Source organism: Megascapheus bottae, chromosome 16 (genome assembly GCF_031878675.1).
Source record: "Megascapheus bottae isolate mThoBot1 chromosome 16, mThoBot2.hap1, whole genome shotgun sequence".
Taxonomy (NCBI): domain Eukaryota; kingdom Metazoa; phylum Chordata; class Mammalia; order Rodentia; family Geomyidae; genus Megascapheus; species Megascapheus bottae.
In genome coordinates this window covers 38678404-38696586 of record NC_143524.1, presented here as the reverse complement: position 1 = coordinate 38696586, position 18183 = coordinate 38678404, and the positions used below count along the sequence as shown (strand labels likewise).

At 42.8% G+C, this 18183-nt stretch overlaps 1 protein-coding gene across 1 annotated transcript in view; it reads right to left on the bottom strand.

Moving 5' to 3' along the window:
- Positions 1–18183, bottom strand: part of Scube2 (signal peptide, CUB domain and EGF like domain containing 2) — a 71462-nt gene that overhangs the window by 22800 nt on the left and 30479 nt on the right. The window contains exons 8-16 of the mRNA XM_090349264.1: positions 18066–18182; positions 16976–17098; positions 14281–14397; positions 13054–13176; positions 12522–12638; positions 12206–12289; positions 9777–9881; positions 5952–6107; positions 5372–5566 (exon numbers count right to left, since the gene is read on the bottom strand). Coding sequence (XP_090205390.1) covers positions 5372–5566; positions 5952–6107; positions 9777–9881; positions 12206–12289; positions 12522–12638; positions 13054–13176; positions 14281–14397; positions 16976–17098; positions 18066–18182 — 1137 coding nt within the window. The remainder of the gene's footprint in view (positions 1–5371; positions 5567–5951; positions 6108–9776; positions 9882–12205; positions 12290–12521; positions 12639–13053; positions 13177–14280; positions 14398–16975; positions 17099–18065; position 18183) is intronic.

Here is an 18183-nt window from a genome sequence, read left to right as displayed (position 1 = left end):
TGAGATTCCAGGCACAAGCTATCATTATTTCCTAACTAATTTTTCCTTTAGCCTGATATTGTGAAAATAGAGCTAAAAATCTATGTCATAGCTAATTATGCTTGAGATATGAAGGGTTTCCAAGTGCTGTGGAGCTTAAGGAAGTTGTTCCTTGTAAAACATTTTCCCCCATCTTGCTAAAAATCCATCACAGATGGTACAAAGGTCCCTTGAAGAACAGGCTGTCCTCAAATGCCAAATTAACAACATTGTATTATGTACAATTGACAATAAGAAAGTTCTCAGTTTGATCCGAAGTAGTTATTTTCTTTGATAAAATTTGAAACTTTATTGAAACATGCCTTGACTAGAGTATGTAGTGGACTAATGAGAGAAGGGATGGACAAATGGAGGGGGGTAAGTGACTGGTGGGTGAATTACAGTCATCATACTCAATGACAGGCATGAAAATGAAACTAAGAGACTTGATGAGGAAGATAGGGATGGGAAAGGTGAGGGGATGATAGAACAGGTAACTCTGATCAAGATGCCTTTACACATACATTGACATGTGAAATTGAAACCTCCTTGTAGAATTATCTGAAAAAAAATAATTTGGGACCTTAATTTTTTTGTGTGGGTCATGGGGCTTGAACTTGGCCTGGGCGCTGTCCCTGAGCTCTTCAACTCAAGGCTACCGCCCTACCCCTGGGCCTGGGTGTTGTCTCTTAGCTCTTCAGCTCAAGGCTACCACCCTACCCTTGAGCCAAGCCCCACATCCCATTTTCTGGAGGTTAAATGGAAATCAGAGTCTCAGGTCCTTTTGTGCCTGGACTGGCTTTGAACCTTGATCCTCAGATCTCAGCCTCCTGAGTAGCTAGGATTACAGGCATGAACCACCACACTGGGCTTAATTTTTTAAATTTATTTTTTGGTGCCAGTCTAGGGCTGAACAACAGCAAAGAATCGAGAGTCTTTTGCTCAAGGTTAGCACCCTACCACTTGACACCACACCACTTCCAGCTTTTTTTTTTTTTGTAATTCTGGTGGAGATAAGAGTCTCACAGACTTTTCTGCCTGGGCTGGCTTTGCACCACAATCCTCAGATCTCAGCCCCCAGAGTAGCTAGGATTACAGGCATGAGCTATCAGGCACTTGGCTAAATTTATATTTTTTAATGATGTTAGAAAGACAAATAATGCAATGGGAAAATAGAAACTATGGATACTTCTAGAAGACATTCAAATGATTACAGAACTAAGACAACACGCTCAGTCTTACTGCTAAGCAAAAGAAAGCAGGCTGAAATCACTTTTTTAATTTTTGCTTTCTCATTTTGCAAAGATTCAAAGGATCTAAATGACAAATCATTTGTATTAGCAAGATGTGGGTCAATAAACACTGAATATGATGTTGGGGAGTACATACTGATACTGATTTTAGAAAGGTAATTTGGTAGTATCTTAACATGTTGCATAGAAATTAGGTGAGTATTTTGAGAGGGGCCTTTCGCCAGTGGTTAGGATTAGATAACTTCACCAGGGTTGTGCCCCCATGCTGGGATACTGAGAAGAGAGAGCAGTGTCAGCCACTCAGGAGGCCAAGATGGAAGGATCTCCTGAGCCCAGGAGCTCAAGCTCAGACTGGGCAACCTAGTGGGACCCTACCTCAAATAAAACAAGACAGAAAAGGGGAATAAACAGCAGACTGCCATCTCCTCTCACTGTGTCATGCTTTGTGACACCTCTAGACTCTGCAAGCAAAGAAAGCTATCACCAGATGAAGCCCATGGATTCTGAACTACCGGAGCCATAAACTGCTTTCTTTTTCTTTTTTTAAAGCTACCTAACCCCAGCAGGGGGTGGGGGGGCATGGTGGCTCATGTCTGTAATCCTGGCTACTCAGGAGGCTGAGATCTGAGGATCAAGGTTCAAAGCCACAAAAGGACCTGAGACTTATCTCCAATTAACCTCTAGAAAATGGGAAGTGGGGCTTGGCTCAAGGGTAGGGCGGTAGCCTTGAGCTGAAGAGCTCAGGGACAATGCCCAGGCCCAAGGGTAGGGTGGTAGCCTTGAGCTAAAGAGCTCAGGGACAATGCCCAGGCCCAAGGGTAGGGTGGTAGCCTTGAGCTAAAGAGCTCAAGGACAATGTTCAGGCCGAGTTCAAACCCTATGACCCACAAAAAAAAAAAAAAAAGCTCCCCAACCCCTAGAAGAACAACAGACACTGAAAAGCATTATCAAAAAGAACCAAGAACCCTCCTAGGCCAGTGTCCACTGTATGTACAAGTTCAGAAAACGCCAAGTAAACCACAAATATAACACACACACACACACACACACACACACACACACACACACACACACACACACACACACACGCATGCATGCACCCATGCACCACACCATGTGCCTTCTGGGTAAAAACCCCTTCTAATTTATATAATTATATATCTGACACTTCTTTGCACTCATTTCCTCCCTATAGCAGAAGGAATGTCACTAGTAATTGTCACACACTAAAAAATATCTTAGGCATTTCTGTCAGAGGGGGTAGACTTGATGTGGTTCCATGTGGGCTGTTACATTCATTTCATGTTAGGGGGGCTCTTAAGAGAAGGCATATTGCCTCTCTTAGACACAGAACCGGGCTGGGAATTTGGCCTAGTGGTAGAGTGCTTGCCTAGCATGCACGAAGACCTGAGTTCAATTCCTCAGTACCATATACACATAGAAAAAGCCGGAAATGGTTCTGTGGCTCAAGTGTTAGAGCTCTAGCCTTGAGAAGCACAAGGACAGCGCTCAGGCCCCAGGACTGGCAAAAAAAAAAAGACACAGATCCACCAAACTGAGCATGGCAGGCATCTCAGGGACACATTCACATACTATATCGGTGACATACCTCCATCCTCTGAAGCCACAGGCTGTCATGGTCATGAAGTCTCTTGTAGGTAACTCCTGCTCCTTAGCCTGGGCTTTGCTCCCTTGTAGTAAGTGGCAGTACTGGTAACAGTCTCCCTGGATGGGTCTGCTGTCCTTTACTACTTTTTCCTCTTTTGTTTTTATTTGTTTGTGTTTTAACTAGCCACTAAGACTTCTTTTAAAAAAATATTTTTTTAAATTTTTATTTCTTTGCCAGTCCTGGGCCTTGAACTCGGGGCACTATCCTTGGGCTTTCTCAAGGCTAGAGCTGTACCACTTGAGCTACAGCACAACTTCTGTCTTTTTTCTATGTAGGTAGTACTGAGGAATTGAACCTGGGTCTTTGTGCTAGGCAAGCACTCTATCACTTGGCCAAACTCCCAGCTCACTAAGACTACTTGATGAATCTGTAAAGCTTCAACCTAACAGGGAAGCAAGGTGGGTGCCATTTAATTATGAGAGGTCAGAGGGAGGATTTGTCTGCCCTGAGTTTCTCTAACTCATCCTGGAAAGTAGGGCAGTCACAGCCAGCTCTCACAACTATTTTTGTAAGGTAAGAAATCTGGAACTCTTAGAATTTTAAGTGACAACAAACCAACTTTCTTCTTCCTCCTCCACCACTGCCTTCTTCCTCTTCTTCTTTTCCTTCCTCCCTCCTCCTTCTCTTTCTTCCTTTACTTAACAAAATCAGCTGGACTACAAATCAAAACTAGCCAGGCAATAGTAGCCTGTGCCTATATCCCTAGCTGTTCAGGAGGCTGAGAGATCTGAGGGTTACAGTGTGAAGCCAGCCCTGGCAGGAAAGTCTAGGAGACTCTTACCTCCAATTAACAACTAAAAAAGCTCAAGGTGGAGCTGTGACTCAAGTGGTAGAGCACTAGTCTTCAGCACAAAGCCCCTTTTGGACAGTTACACCTGATTCCCAATAACCTTTGGCAAAATAACAGATTAGAACTGTGGCATTGCTGGTAACAACTCTTCAGGTCAAAGCCGGGCATAGCTCTGCTTATTCAGAAGCACTGACTTATTACTTCCACGTGAGCTGCATTTTTGGGCCTTTTGCTTCAGAAATGACATCTATTTCCTCTGGAGAGATCTGGTTATTGAACTTAACATTACTTGAGACTAGAGTACAGGCTTGGAATTACATCAATGACATCTTGAGCAAGAGAACTTAGTTCTCTGAGCTTTGATCTGTTCATCTGTTACATGCATACCTACCTGGTGAAGTCATCATTAGAATTAAATAAAGATAATGCAAATATAGAGCTCAGTGCTGTGCTTTTAACAAATAGGCATTCAATAAATGAGTAGCGGTAAGAGTGCTTACCTAGCATGCACGAAGACCAAGGTTTGATTCCTCAGTACCACACATATAGAAAAAAAGCTGGAAATGGTGCTGTGGCTCCACTGGTACAGCCCTAGCCTTGAGAAAGCCCAAGGACAGTGCTCAGGCCCTGAGTTCAAGGCCCGGGACTGGCAAAAAATAATAATAAATGAGACAGGAGGGTGGCCTAGTGGTAACATGCTCACCTAACATGCATAAATCCCTGGGTTCGATTCCCTGGAACCACACACACAGAAAAAGCCTGAAGTGGCACTGTGGCTCAAGTGGTAGCTTTGAGCAAAAACTATCCAAGGACAGTGCCCAGGCCCTGAGTTCAAGCCCCAGGACTGACAAAAGAAAATGAGGCCCCCCAGCTTTTCCAATCTAAAACATTTGGATAGTATCTTCCATAATTGCTCAGAATAGTCTACCCAACTAGTTCAAAACTTACCAATCCCCTAAAAAAAAAAAATCACACCATACCAAAACTAAAACAGACCATTTTTAGAAATCTTGTTCTGGAACCATTTGTTGAATTTATCTGATGTACAAAATTGACATTTGCTCTGAAACACACACACACACACACACACACACACACACTCATCAACAACAGAGCAAGTAACTGATGCTACTAGGAGCCTTGGCCTGAACCAGGGACCTCACTTGTGCGGTAGACCCAGGTTTATTTATTTATTCCAGGTAGACCCAGGTTTATTTATTTATTCTAATCAGCAGTCAAGCCAAAGGGAGATAAATGACAGGAACACTGATGATAAAGTATGGATAAAACTTAAGGTTGACTCATAAAACCTTGGGTCTTGCCAAGCCTGGAAACAGTGCTCTTGAGCGTCTCAGCTCCTCACAGGGCGACATTCTCTCTAACCCTGCCTCTTCCCTTCTGTCCCTCTGCGCAATAAACACTGACTTCAGTGCCCACCACAAATCAGGCGCATTCAGCCTGTTGATCCCCAAGCTGTTCCCGGTCTAGTAGGCACAGTGGACATGGTGTGACAATCACCAGATGAGAAAGGATATTCAGAATGTCCTCTGGAGAATACCAGAAGGAAGAAAAGCTGTTAGTGACCCTTGGTGTCTATAGAGCTCAAAGCAGATCTATTACAAGAATGGCCTGATAACTCACCACACTGGCTCTCTACGAGGCTCTGTCCCACTCCGCAGGATGCTGCCCGCTGTTCAGACTTCTTAGCCACCTCAAGGTCCTCGCCTGAGAGCTGGAGGTGCAACTGCTCCCTATGAGCAGCCTTCCTGAGTGTGCGGATGGCCTTGCGCAGCCGCTTCTCTGTCCGCTTCACCACGCATCTCAGATCACAAGAGGCTGCCAACACAAGAGGGAGAGGAGCGGGGAGCAGAGGTCAGGCAGCAGCATGCAAGGGCGTCCGGCTGCAGGACCCACCAACACCTGAGTTTCCTGTGCACTGGAGGGGGGAGATTAGGAGGTAGACACCTAGCAAGGCTGGGCAGCATTTGATTTAAACACCAATTTGTGAACCCAAATGGGAGCTTTGGGTTTTGATGAAGAAGGATGTGAAAACCAATTCAATGTAGTTGGGAATATGTGTGAAAATAAAACAGGAGATACTTCCGTGTTTTCTTAACCCCCTCCTCCTTCCACCCCCAGGAATGATGGAAAATGAAAGGCAAAAACAAAAGGAGCAACCTGTGAGAAAAGCCTGGCCACTTAAGACGCCTTTCAGACCAACCTGTCACCTCCTTTGGGTAAGTTTCACGTTCAAACTCAACAGTGATAAACATTTCCTTAGGGGTACTCTGTCGGCCAGGGGCTCCCGGGACTTGCTTGCTGGAGATGCATGTAAGGTTTGCGTAGCGGAAACTCTCTTTTACTGAGCTGTGCTTCTCTGTATGGAGAAACAAAATGATCGGAAGCCAAGTCCTGGCAAAGCACTCAGTTGAACATTCGCTAGAGCTCAGTAAACATTTCATTAAAACAATTCTCCAGGGATGACGTGATGAACTCCACATGCTGAGCTGCTGCAAGTCCCCCCTGTAGCTTGGGGCCTGATGACATGCTCATTTGGAAGAGTCAGTTTTGCCTCCTATGTAACTTTATAAGTTAGGGCTTGAAAACCCTTTTTCTAATAAATGCTGGGTGTGTTTCTGACTGACCAGCATCAAGGTGGAAGACCTAGACCCTGTCAACAGCGCTGCCGAGGGGCCCGTGTGTTCTCACAGTTGAGTTCCAATGGAAAATGAAGGCAGCAGCAGAAAGGAAACCTACTCCTTTTAGGCAAATAGTTATTGGTGCAATTCCAACTCAAAGGGCAAACTGGAAAACACATCTACAGTGATATGTCTCTTTCCGAATCAGCAGGAACAAAAAGTAACACAGAGGATCAACAGAGTCAGGAGCTGGGGGCTCACATCTGCAATCTTAGCTACTTAAAAGGCTGAGATCTGAGGACTGAAGTTCAAAGTTATCCTGGGCAGAAAAGTTCATTGGACTATTACCTCCAGTAACCAGCAAAAAGCTGGAAGTGGAATTATGGCTCCACTTTTTGAGGAAAAAACACAAAAAGGTAAGCAAAAACACAAAGGCCCTGAACTCAAGATCTAGCACTGGCATCAAAAAAAAAAGAAATCAATAGAACCAGATAGTACTATGAATCCATATAGGATGACAGCAGAATGTGTGGTAAGATACAAGACAGGGCTTTGCACAACCCTGTTCCTGACTTTGGCTTTCTCTTCTTCCCCATGACTTCCAGTGAATCTGATGACTAAGGATTGTCAACAAACCAGACCAAACTGAACCAAAGATCAGGTCCCGATAGCCACACAATTGGTTTGTCTCTACTTTAAAATCTCACTTTATTGAACTGAAGAATTATTTATATCCCATTCTTCCTTAATATTACAAGTATGTTCTGAGCAACCAGTAATCAGAGGCCAAAGGAAAGAAGCAAATGTTTTTCCTTTCTACCTTTTCCCTCAAAGATCTATTTTTGGCTTTTCAAAAAGCTGACTTCAAATCTTAAACTGATATTCATTTTGGAACTTTAAAATTTTTTTCCATCTACTTTCAAAACTTTTTTTTCTGGGTGGTACTGGCGTTTGAACTGAGGGTCTTATGCTTTTATTCTTGCTTGCTAGGCAGAGACTTTACAAGTGATTCACACACACACACTTGAACTCAAATCCTCCAGCAGTTTCTAAGCTTTTTTTGCTCAAGGCTGGAGCTCTACCACATAAGCTCCACTTCTGGTTTTTTTTTATTCTTAACTGGAGATATGAATCTTTTGGATTTTTAATTTATTTTTGCTGGAGCTGTCTTCAAACCTCGATCCTCAGATCTCGGCCTCCTGAGTAGCTAGGAATACAGGTATGAGCCACCAGTGCCAAGCAGCCTTTCATCCTTTTTGTACTGATTACCTTCTTTTTTTCTTTTCTTTTCTAAAAGCTTTAGCAAGGATTTTCGTATAGCAAGATTAAAGTAGGGAGAAATAGGAGAAGAGAGAAAACACGTTACTCCCCACAGAGGAAATAGGAATCAAAGACCTGCACTGGTTACCTAGATGTTGGGTTTTGCTTCCTATCCAGGCATGTGCCCATTCCCCAAGTCTCCTGCCTTTTTCTTTCTATGATAGCTGACATGACAAATGTTTGCCACCATGCCCAGTACCTTCTATTGAGAGGAAGTCTCTCAGGCTCTTCTTCCCTGGCCTGGCCTAGATCCTCAATTCTCCCAGTCTCAATCTCCTAAGTAGCTAAAATGACAAGCAATGAGCCACTGCCACTTTTATTTTGAAGTAGCTAAGATGACAGGCAATGAGCCACTGCCACTTTTATTTTGAAGTAAGCAACTTACAGAAAAGTTGCTAAAATAAAAGTTACTACATGCCCTTCACTCAGTCTCCCATAAGGTTCACATGGTACATTATCATCAAATTTATCACAACTAAAATATTAGAATTTAGTACAATCTCGTTATGTAAGCTTCTGATCAAATCCTGTTTGGTTGGTTGGGTTTTGGTGATGGAAATCAAATGAAGAGCCCTGCACATGGTGGGCAAATGCTGTTCAGACTCAATTATAGCCCCAGCCACATTCCCCCCTACCCCGAATCTATTTTACAATAGCACTTTTCTCCAAATTTAGAAGTATAAAAGTGGAAAATATGGAAAACACAGAAAAAAAAGTAAAATTCACCCATTAATTATAACCACTACTAATGAGCTCTTTTTCTACTTCATGTTTCCATATACAATTTATATTGTATTAAAAATACAAATAAAATAAAAAATGTTAATACCACTTTTTCCTTCTCATCAATATAACGGGAACATTTTCCTATGTCATTAAACATTGTTTGAATAAATATAGTCAATAACTGAATAGTAGTTCATCAAATGGAGATACCAAAACTGAGCTTAATAGTCACAGGTAACTAAAGTCCTAGCTACCCAGGAGGCTGAGATCTTAGAATCACCCTTGGAAGCCAACTCACGAAGAAAAGCCTATAAGACTCTGATCTCCAACTAACTACCAAAAACCCAGAAGTGGAGGTGTGGCTCAAGTGGTAGAGTACCAGACTTGAGAAAAAAGATAAGAGTCAGTGCCTAGACCCTTAGTTCAAGCCCTGCTGGCATGAAAAAAAAAAGTGACTACTGAGCTTTATGCTTATTTGTAAGATTTGAGAGCAGATTGAGGAAAGAAACAATATATAAATCTTGATTTTATGTGTGTATATATGTATGTATGTATGCATTTCAGTCAGTCATGAGGCTTGAACTCTGGGCCTGGGTGCTGTCCCTGAGCTCTTCAGCTCAAGGAGCCACAGTGCCACTTCCAGTTTTCTGGTGATTAATTGGAGATAAGTGTATTGTAGACTTTCCTGCCTGGGGTTGGCTTTGAACCTCAGTCCTCAGATCTCAGCCTCCTGAATAGGTAGGATTACAGGTACGAGCCACCCAGCGCCTAGATAAATCTTGATTTTTTTTAATTGTCTAAAATTATCTTCTGAAACATATTAGAAATGTGAGCTAAAGAAGAAAAAAAAGAAGAAATTCTGCTCATGTCAATAGGCCAAATATACTTGGATGGTATTCATTTTCCTGAAGCCAATGGAGTCACAGCTTCCAAAATTCTAGACAAGCAGGAATGCTGGGCATAATCGTGGTTCATCAAAGTTATCATTTCTGAACCAACTCCCTTTTTTTTTTTTTTCAATTTTTTTGGCTCAGATTACAAACAAACTGCTAAGACCTAGAAAATTCAACCCAATATGACCATAAGCTGTCAGTTTGTTCTAAGTTCTTACTGGCTCTGGTGAACTCACATGTTTCGAGAGCTTCATCAACTATCTCAAAAGGGAGGCCCCTCCCCCATGCGACCCCAGAATTACACAAGTGTGCAAAGTCAAGCTCTGCTTCCTCTCATGAAAGACTCCTAGGAATTCTAAATGGTTCCATCTTGTCTTAAGTACATATGAGTCGGCCACCAGTGCACTCATCCCAGCCCCTTTCCCACAATGCGAGGATGCTTCCTATACCAGCCATCTGGTTCCGTACCTGGTAGTACTGGTCGCAGACCCTCAGGAAACAGCTCAGCCTTTTTCAAACTACACTTGCCTTCATTTAGCTTAAAGGTTACACTTGTCCTGATGGTGGCAACATCTTCAGAAAGAAATAAGTGAGAAAAGTTATCTTCAGAGGCAAAGGAATGGAAACAGCAGGTAGATATTAGTGAGCTAGCCATTGATTGAGTCCCTCCATACATCTCTTACCTGAGACCAAGAAATGTTTGGATCATGAAACGCCCATTACCCTGGGCACTGGGGACATCTAGAGTCTCTACAGGGTTATTCTTATCCCCTCATGGGACAGATTAACCAATGTTCAAGTCGTGCTTGTGCCTTCCTGAGAAGGAAGGCTAAGAGTCTTCCAGCTCAAGTGTGGGAAAACTTGAAGGAAAGGGAAGGTTTGTGTATCTGGGGGTGGGGGAGGACAGGGCTGAGAAAGCTGCCTCTGTAGATGTGGTTAGGAGTTGCAGGGTCTGAGAGACAACAGGGTACCACTTTGAAGGGCTGATGTTCTTCTATTTTAGGTTCTGGAGCTCATGAACTAGATTGGGATTCCAGCTGTTTGAGTTGTGTTAAGATTTCCTTAATCTCCCACCTCAGTTTCCACATCTGAACTGGAAAATAATTTGCATAATGCAGAGAGAGAGAGAGAGAGACAGACAGACAGACAGACAGACAGATGGACAGAGAGAGAGAGAGAGAGAGAGAGAGAGAGAGAGAGAGAGAGAGAGAGAGAGAGTGCTTACTGCCTAGTACATAGACAAAACTGGGTAACTCAGAACTATTTGCTCATCCACTCTTGGGGTATCCCAAATCACTAAGGAATTGCCACTGTGAGCTTTGATTTTACACACCAGGTTGTTCTTTCTGGCTTGGTCAATTTTTTTCCCCACAAAAAATACAATGGAGAAGAGAGCTTCAGATTCTGAATCTAGACTGGATTCAAACCCTGGTTTGTCTGTTTCTTACCTGAGTCATTTTGAGTAAGTTATTTTATCTTGTTGAGCCTCCATTTCTTTTTCATTTTCTTTTCTTCTTTTTTTTTTTTTTTTGTGGGTCATGGGGCTTGAACTCTGGGCCTGGATGTTGTCCCTAAGCTCTGCTGATCAAGGCTACCACCCTACCCTTAAGCCATAGCCCCACTTCCCCTTTTCTAGTGATTAACTGGAGATAAGAGTCTGAAGTTCTTTAGTTCATTAGTGCCCAGGCTGGCTTTGAACCTTGGTCCTCGATCTCAGCCTCCTGAGTAGGTAGGATTACAGGCATGAGCCACTGTTTCTTTGTGTGATTAATGAGGATAATTAAAAAAAGGATCTAGGTGTGAATTAATCTATACACGCAATGTGATGGCTAGTATATTTTAACTGCTCAGCTATACTCTTACTTTGAATTTAGGTTATGTTTGCTTTTCTTTCTTTCTTTCTTTTGTTTTTTTTGGCCAGTCCTGGGGTTTTTATCTCAGGGCCTGGGCACTGTCCTTGGGCATTCTCAAGACTGGTGCTCTACCACTTGAACCACAGCACCACTTCCAGCTTTTTCTGTGCATGTGGTACTGAGGAATCGAACCCAGGGCTTCATGCATGCTAGGCGAGCACTCTACCACTAGGCCACGCTCCCAGCCCTATACTCTTTGAGTCTCTACTTCACACATCAATATGTTATGTACATCAGGATGTGATGGCCTTATTCAGACATTCATTCTCATGACATAATGGCCAGGTGTGTGTACATCTGAGAAAACAAGATCTCCTGAAAATTTTGGATTTCCTGTTTGTTCTTTTGACAAACTACAAAGAGTTTGGGCCCCTTTCTTAAGACATAATCCCTGCTCTTCCTGTTCTGCCTAGACCAGTTTCCATGTGTGTCTGGTCCTGGGGCTTGACTAAGCACTGTCCCTGAGCTTCTTTTGCTCAGGGTAATGCTCTACCACCTATGCCACAGCTCCACTTCTAGCTTTTTCTGAGTGGTTTATTAGAGATAAGGGTCTCACTGACTTTCCTGCCCGGGCTGGCTTTGAAACATGATCCTCAGATCTCAGTCTCTGAGTAGCCAGGATTTCAGGTGTGATCCACCAACACCCAGCTCTCAGGCACATTTCTGCTGGACCTTTGAGGTGCTCTAGGGTACAGGAAGTTTAGGAGACTTGAGACTCCTGTTTCCAGAGCTCTATGGGACTCTCTCCAACGTGATGGCCCCTTGTGGCTGAACTGGGCTGGAGCACAGCCAGTATATGTCTGTTACTCAGGCAAGACAGATTTTCAGGCACCATGTGTACTGGCAAGAGCAGCTTGGGACAAGCTCACAGCATTGAGATTAGGAAGATTAGCCAATTGAAATTAGCCAGTACTCAGGAACCACACTAAGAAAGCCCACTGCACGCAATAAACTTGAGCGAGGTCACACGGATTTGGTAATTACCCCCGAAAGCAGAGTCATTTGTTTTTTGCTGTTTGTTCCTGGGAGAAGAAGAGCCGCAGATGACAGAGTAGGCCTCTTGCAATCCTGACAGACAGAATATGGGTTTTCAAGTGAGTAAGCAAGTTACAGGCTATTCTGAGAGCAGCTAAAATCACCCCCACCCAACTTCCCTAGAGAAAAGCCCATGACATGGCCCCTCAAAGCCTGAGCCTCTGGTATCTGGCCAATGACCTGAAATCCCTTTGAGGACATCTCATACCTCCAGGCAAGTCCTGGCCTGGCACAAGTCTCTGCCTAGGGGCTGGACCCCACTCACCTGAAGAGAGGTGAATGCCAGAGTGACATCTTAGGAAGCACCTATCTCCTCCACCACTCTTACTGCAGTGCAGGGACACGTGCGGTGACACACTAGAGGGCAGGAGTCCCTTCACTTCTAGATAGGACAAAACACAGAAACTTATGGAAAGAGAAATACATTTCCAAGTAGGAGAAGGATGGCAGAGTCCTATGTACCAAAAGCCTCAAGGAAAGAGGCAGAGCTGACATCCAGATAGAACAGATACCAGGCCTTATTTCCCACCAATGTAAAACAAGCCCCTGTCTGCTATTTATTCATGCAGGAGAACAGAAGTAAACTTCAACCTATGCAGAAGCACAGAAAGAAAGACTAAAGAGCCTGCAAAGTATCTCCTGTTTTTAGACTCTTTAAAGAGCAGTTGCTGCCATGGATGGAGGGGAAGAGAGCTCAATGGAGAGGGTCAGGTGGGTTCAGGCCAGGGTGAACTCTCTGGCCCCACAGTGAGCCTCATGACTGAGGCTACCCCACGCAGTAGGCTGGTGCCCCTTACCCACACAGTCTTTTTTATTCCAGTGGAGCTTATACCCAGGATGGCACTGGCATTCATAGCTGCCCACCGTGTTCACACAGACCTGCTGGCAGCCCCCGTTGTTGATGCTGCATTCGTTCGTATCTGAGGGACAAAATGGTCTCTGTCACAGCAACGTATCACCGGCTGATCCATCCTCTCTTAAGGAAGGAGTCACACACATGGTTGACTTTGACATTCACAGTGTGCACGTGGAACCAGCTACTTCCACTCCCCACTGACCTAAGCTCTGTTAAGGAGATTTCAAGTTTCATTTATTTCCCCTGAAAGACACTCAGAGGGACCAACCACACTGTACTTTCAGATGTTCCAACCCAGACCATGCATAGGCTTCTAAGTTAAAACTCTGGCATCCTGTGGGCTCCATACCAAGGGAGATGGACAGAATAAAGATTTCAGATCTGACCATTTCCAAAGTTGAGATGCAGAGAAGGGAAATGGTATGCACTGTCCCTGTCAACCTGAGGCTCAGTTTAGGTCAGAAGGCAATTCTACCTAAATCCAGACTCAGATACAGCATAACGAGTCCCTTCTCACCGGGATTTCTTGGTAGAGTATGTTTTTAACCATGAGGGGAATGTATGGAAAAGGGAGACAACCCAATCTATAACACAACTCTCCATTCTGCTTAAGTTCAGGACATGAGAAGTATTCCAGTTTTGTTCTACATCCTGTAAATCCTTACAATCACTTTGGACAATTTAGCCTGGAGTCAGAACACTGTTCTCAGTGATCTGATTTATGCCACAGCCTTCTCAAATCATATGCTTGTAAGACCAAAGAATTCATTGCTAAATGGACTGAGAGTGGGAGATTGTTTTCACTTCTCACTCCAAAACATTTGGGGCTTCACAAAACTTTGTAGCCATAAGCCCATTTACTAGAGAGCTATGAATTTAGAAGTACCCTACCAACCCTCTCTGAGGACTTTACCATCTTCTGAGACACCCTTCATTTCTTAGGATACAATTGTGAGTCAGTAAAGTCAACCTATAAAAACAGCAAACAGAGTCCAGCTCCTCCCTGCTCTATCTTAGGAGAGCGCATTCAACACAGCTTTCTCTTGAGCCAATGGACTTGCAGTCACTGGATAGAAATGTATCTTTCACCCCATTGAAGGAAAATAAAACTCAGGGAAGACCCTGCTTCCTCCAGGCCCAGTCTCACCCTCCAAGGGCACCCACTTACCTCCACAGTGGGTAAAGCCATACAGAGTGTACCCTAAATTGCAGGCACAAGCAAATGTCCCCTGGTGGTTGATGCAGCTGTGGTCACAGGTCCTATCCAAAGAGCACTCATCCACATCTGTAATTGTCAAAAGGAGAAGCCAGTTCTGGTGGGTGAATGCAGAGGTTTGTAATAAATATCTGTTCCTGGATTTTAATGCCCTCTGCATTAAATGAATCCACAAATGTTGCTGTCTTTAGTAATTTTCTATGGAAGACATTGAAATTAGGAGCTCTCAACAGCGCCAGTCAATCTCTTGGTTTTGTTCTGCCTCATGGTCCATCTCTACATGTGTATGTCTTCCTTCAGCTGGATGCAGCCTTGGCTACAGTTAGGGTAATGCAAATTAACCTCAGGAGGCTACAGTGTTTTTCTGATCCTGTTTTCTTCCCTGATCTGGCCTTGTCTTTCCTGCAGATTAGAATTTCAATGTATTACTCCCTCAGCTCTTCAAAAGGTTTTAACAGTTACAACTCGTGGCTCCTAACAGATAGGCCAGGACCAGTGCAGCCCTCAGTGGAAGCCAACCAGATCACTGCTAAACCACTTTTCCAACACTGAATGTGCTACAAGGAACATTAATAAAAAACAAATATTTGGATGGATCAGGAAGAATGAAAAAGCAAAATAAAAAGGGCAAATTCTTGCAAAACCTCTTCATTCCTAGCTTTTCCCAGAAACCCTGGCAATTTCTTCAGTAAATTTCTCCTGTGCAAATATTTGTTCTACTAAGACTGATCACTAAAATATGAAAAAAGTCAGTTTCTTTCCTTTTAATTGATGCTATTCTATGGAATCTGTTATTAGTATCAACCAGTTGCTGAGAAAGTGGACGCATTCAGTAGCTGTCTTTGGCTGTTCACCATGGGTGCTTGCTTTGCCAAAAATAATGAGATCACTTTTCTAATTTCTTTTTAATGTGTTTACACAGCTTAAATATATTGCTGGCTCTATACATTATGAAACATTATGTGGAACAGCAAATTTGCCTTCCAAGTCAAACTGAAGTAAACCATGAAATAATCATCTAGAATGAACTCAGTGGACTTAAAGGAAAATATACTTGAATTGCCTGGCAGAGTATGTATTAAGGAGAACAAACGAAGAGGAAAGAAAAATCCAATTCATAACATGAAGTATTTTTAAATTGCCTGGCAAATTATTTATTAAGAAGAAGAAATCAAGAGGAAAGAAGCTCTTGTTCATACTTTAAAGTTAAAATAAAAAATGCCAAGTTGGTTTTTGTTTGTTTTGTTTTCTGTCAGTCATGGGTCTTGAATTCAGAGCTTGGACACTGTCCCTGAGTTTTTACTGAAGACGAGTGATCTATCACTTTTAACCACAACTCCAGTTCCAGGTTTTATTTATTTATTTTTAAACAGATTTTTTTTTTTTTATTGCCAGTCCTGGGCTTGGACTCAGGGCCTGAGCACTATTCTAGGGTTCTTTTTCTCAAGGCTAGAGCTCTACCATTTGAGCCTCAGCACCATTTCTGGCATTTTTTCTATGTATGTGGTACTGAGGAATTGAACCCAGGTTTTCACGTATGCTAGGCAAGCACTCTACCACTAGGCCAAACTCCCAGCCCCTAGTTCCAGGTTTTAATTGGAAATATGAGTCTTGGAGACTTTCCTGCTCAGGCTGGCTTTGAACCGTGATCTTCAGTTCTCAGCCTCCTGAGATTACAGGCACGAGCTAGCACCTGGTTCAATGTTATATTTGTATTGTGTGAGATGAAATTGGATTTTATGTTATGATTTTGATCTAATGCTAAGATTCCTAAAAAGAGAAAAAATAAAGTGATGTTCATTCTCAGAAATGAGATAAAAGGATAGCCTAACAAGTTGCACTGGTAAGTTCCCTGCCACCCTTCCCCTGGGTGGGAAAGACAACTTTTTTAATGGACAGGTGATCCTAAGGACCAAACAGCATCTCTCCTGCAACCATCTTTGTCCTGCTACATCCCTCCTCTCTCCTTGCATCAGAAGCTAGTGATTCAAAAGAAAGACTACAAGGTAAAGAGGCTAATTGGTTCATGTTATTGAATATGAGTTGACCCCACTTTTTATAGGAAAATGTGTTATCTAAATCTATAGATTATTTTGCAACCAATTTTTGCCATATATTCATTGCATTTAAAAATTTTTAGAAAAAGAAAAATTATGGGGCAGGGAGTTTGGCCTAGTGGTAGAGTGCATGCCTAGCATGCAAAGACCCGGGTTTGATTCCTCGGTACCCCATACATAGAAAAAGCCAGAAGTGGTGCTGTGCCTAAAGTGGTAGAGCTCTAGACTTGAGAAAGTCCAAGGACAGTGTTCAGGCCCTGAGTTCAAGCCCAAGACTGATTAAAAAAAGGTAAAAAAAAAATTACTTATAATCTTAGCCCTCCTTACCCAATGCAACCCTACTTTCATTCTGGTTTTGTTCCAGTTCTAAGCAGCAAGCTCTGTTGAAATCACTCATCATGGGTTCTTCTAAGTGTTTTCTAATCACTAATAGCTTAATTTCCAAAATATACCTTAGCCCAAGTTGGAGGCTAGATTAGTGACTCAGGAAGCTGAATGAGCCTGTTTCATTGGTGGTAGTGGTGGGGGGTATATCTTGTCTCTTCCAACCAGAGGGCACTGTACAGCACAACTATAATTTTAACACAAACCTTGGCAAGACTTCTCATCAGTTAATAACTTAAATCCTTTTTCGCAGCCACAGTCAAAACTGCCCACTGTGTTTTTGCAGAAATGATCACAACCTCCATTTCCAGTCTGGCATTCATCAATATCTGTAACAGGCAAGCACTAGTGAATCAAAGAGTAATGATTTTTGACTCACAAAACTCAAAAATGCTTTTGTATGTGTTCATTGTTCTTTGAAATAAAAACAGAGCCATAAAAGCATTTAAGAATGTTCACTGATGGCTCTAATCTATATTTTCTTGTGTGGCTGAACCAGTTTTAAAAGACACAAGTCCCATGCAGTTGAATGCTTGACCTTGATGTCTACCAATGCCCTTGATAAGCACTATGGAAACACACTGGGAAAGAGTGGTGATATCATGTAATATTTTCATCCTGTATACTCTTTCAAGATAAGATAGCTTCCATTAGTATACTTTCTATTCTAGCTTAATGATTAAAGCTATAAGGCATTAGACTATTTGTTGGCAAATCACATCATGATCAAATAGCCACAAAGTTTTCTCAATGATTCCTTATACTCAATCTTATCTTTTCTGTTTCATCTCATAACTGGTTATCTTGTTTTTATCATGCTGAAGAGCTAATCCTTTGTACTCTTGCCCATGAAATACTAGCAAGTCACTGAGGTCTGTCTTCATCCAGTAAAAGTTAATGGCACAGTTATTCATTAAGGGTTCTGGATAATGATCTTGGCTGTTACTTACATAATAATGTGAAGGCTATTATTTATGATAGGTTGATAGTATCTCGTGCCAATGAATGTTTTCCTGAACTGCCTTTTTCTAATAAGCCCACTGCCTGCAATGGATTATTTGATGCTTGTAGAGTCTGACCTTCTCAACAGTTAGTGTAATTACACTGTTCTAATTAAGCTTACTCAATTATAACCATCCACTAGCCCAGGGAAGAAAAACCCCCATCAATATGAATCACAGGGAAATGTGGAGTCACTCAGAAGGTGTCTGTGGGGGAGGGGGTGCGGGGGAGGGCTGCCTCTGCCCCACACATCAGCAGCATGTGATTTCCATGTCCTGGCCAGGTGAAAGATACCTTTACATGTCTTCCCATCCAGCTGCAATGTGAATCCAACTGGACAACTGCAGTGAACACCTGTTGAGGTATCCTTACAGGTACGATCACAGCCTCCATTGTTGACAGCGCATGTTTC